This window comes from Alligator sinensis, unplaced genomic scaffold (assembly GCF_000455745.1).
Source record: "Alligator sinensis unplaced genomic scaffold, ASM45574v1 scaffold1048_1, whole genome shotgun sequence".
Taxonomy (NCBI): Eukaryota; Metazoa; Chordata; order Crocodylia; family Alligatoridae; genus Alligator; species Alligator sinensis.
In genome coordinates, this window is record NW_005842736.1 from 318,460 (window position 1) to 320,876 (window position 2,417).

At 37.8% G+C, this 2,417-nt stretch overlaps 1 protein-coding gene across 2 annotated transcripts in view; it reads left to right on the forward strand.

Annotated features, from left to right (window-relative positions):
- ORC4 (origin recognition complex subunit 4) overlaps nt 1-2,019 on the forward strand; it is a 65,444-nt gene extending 63,425 nt beyond the window's left edge. Inside the window, exon 15 of one of the 2 annotated variants that reach the window (XM_025216375.1) lies at nt 1,787-2,019. In XM_025216375.1, the coding sequence (XP_025072160.1) occupies nt 1,787-1,975 (189 nt within the window). In that variant the 3' untranslated portion in view covers nt 1,976-2,019. The remainder of the gene's footprint in view (nt 1-1,786) is intronic. The other variant, XM_025216376.1, reaches the window with a different exon arrangement.
- Nucleotides 2,020-2,417: the final 398 nt, after the last annotated feature.

Below are 2,417 nucleotides of genomic sequence, written 5' to 3' on the forward strand. Positions count from 1 at the left end.
AGGAAGGCCACTTGCAAATCAAAGGAAGTGATTCTTCAGCACTGATGAGGCCTCTCCTAGTATAAGTTTTGGGCCCGACATGTCAAGAGGGGCGTGGACAGTTTGGAGAGAGACCAATGCAGAGTGATAAAAATGGCCATGGCCTGGGAAGCAAGATTTATGAGGAAAGGCTGAAAGAGCTAGGTTTGTTTAGGCTGGAGAAGAGAAGACTGAGGGGAATTTAAGAACAGCCTTCAAATATCGGAACGGCAATTACAGAGAGGATTGAGATTAGACTTTTTCTCTGTGGCTCTAGGGGATAGGACTATGAGCAATGTCTTGAAGCTGCAGCAAAGGTAATTTATGTTGGAGATTAGGAGGAACTTTTTGACTATGAGAGGTCAAGCGTTGGGACAGGCAACCTGGAGTTGTGGAATCTCCATCCCTGGAAACTTTCAAGAGCAGGTTGGACAGTCAGGGACAATCCTGCTTTGAGCAGGGGGCTGAATTGGATGACCCTTGTGAGGTCGCTTCCATGATCCTATGAACACTTAAGGCCTTGCTACATGTTCAAATTAAAGCTGGATAGAAACTAACTGTAGCGTTGTTACACATTTTCAAGCACTAACTTCATAGCTCTTTTTAAAGCTGGATAATCATTTTTGTGTGTGATAATTACTTTGCACTTGTGACTGGTCTAGATTTATTGCACAGTTAATTGTGTAATATATGTAATATGTAGCAAGGGCTTTAATGATCTAAAGGTGCAAAAGGGCAGAATTTGTGCTAAAGGTGCAAAAGGGTAGAATTAATGTAGGCATTAATGTAAATAGGCATAAAATGTAATGAGACAATGGCCCTTAAATTTCTGGTATCTTATCATTTATTTTACTAAATAAGGTATATCATACTCTGGCTGGTGGTGATGGTCTTGGTTCTAGCTTTGTCTTATCTCTAATTTTTCATAATGTAAAATTAATAGCATCAAAGGTCAAGTACCAGGCCCTTGCTACTTATAACATATGACTAAGTGGTTAATCGTGCATTAAATTTAAACTAGCCGCACATGCAAAAGAGACTGGCCATAAGTGCAAAGTAATTATCACACCATAAAAGTGACTGTGCAGCTATAAAAAAAGGCCAGCCAACTATAAAGTTAGTGCTTGAGCATGTGTAACAACTTTAGAGCTGGTTTCCATCCAACTTTAATTTGAATGTGTAACATGGTTCCCAGAGACAGACAGCTTATGTCTTTTGAAAAGCATTCCAATTTTGCCTCTAAAGTTGAACAGAAATCGCCAGTAAATTCCTAACTCCACAAGTTTTGTAATTTGTTCTTTAGACTGAATGAGGTGTTCAAGTTAGAGCTGTTTTTTTTCATCTGTGAGAATTCCATAGGAAGGTCTGACAGTTGGGTTAACTCAATGTATCTTGCTTATCTTATGAAAAAGTACTTTTGATTTAATAGGTCTTTTGTGGGTTTTCTTTTTCAAAAGTATCTTGGTATCTAAAGGCTTGCTTCCTCTGGTCAGATTTATGAACTTTTGGAAGTGGTAAAACAGTGCACATACCACCTGACTTGTTCTGGTTTTGCTTTCTCCCCCCATATTAATAAATAATACGCTTGAGAGAGATGAACATTTCTCTCCATTGTGAGTGAGGTGACTGATTAAAAATGTATGCTATACTTCAGATTTTGGCATTGGGGATAAAACTATACATGGACTTTTCAAAATGCAGAATGTGGTTTGGAACACGTTGACTTTCATTGTAATCTCACTTTGTACATCTTGGTTTTTGTGTTTAGGCTTTTGAACATTTACTACAACTAGAGTTAATAAAACCACTAGAAGGACCATCTGTGCGTGCCCAGCGAGAATACCTACTGATGAAACTCTTGTTGGACAATAATCAAATCATGGATGCTTTGCAGGTGTACCCAAACTGCCCAACTGATGTTAAACAGTGGGCAACATCATCACTGAGTTGGCTGTGAACTTTATTTAAAATTTAATAAATCCAAGTTCTCAGTGTTCTGTATACTTGACTCTGAGGTTCATGGAAACTTATTTTCACACTTGCTGTCTCTCAAAAACACTACATTATTTCCTCTAGAATGTCAAGTCAATATGAGAAATCACTTTCAGAAGTTAAAAGTAATTGCCTTGCTAAATAGTTCAGAAAAAAAACAAACCCCAAACTCTGAAGGGCTCTAGTTAGATTGACCAGAAATAAATGTTGAGTTCAGATCCTAGACAGTAGTTGCATTCTGTAATTTAGGTAAAGTGTAGTTCAAAAAATATACCCTTAGATAACCTTGCTTCCATGACTAAGAGTTCGTATTTTTGTTACTGCTATATTTGTGTTCCAAAAAAAAGGACAGTTTGATAAGGAGCCCAGGTAATGGAGGGGCTAAGAATGGGTTTTCTTTTTCTTTC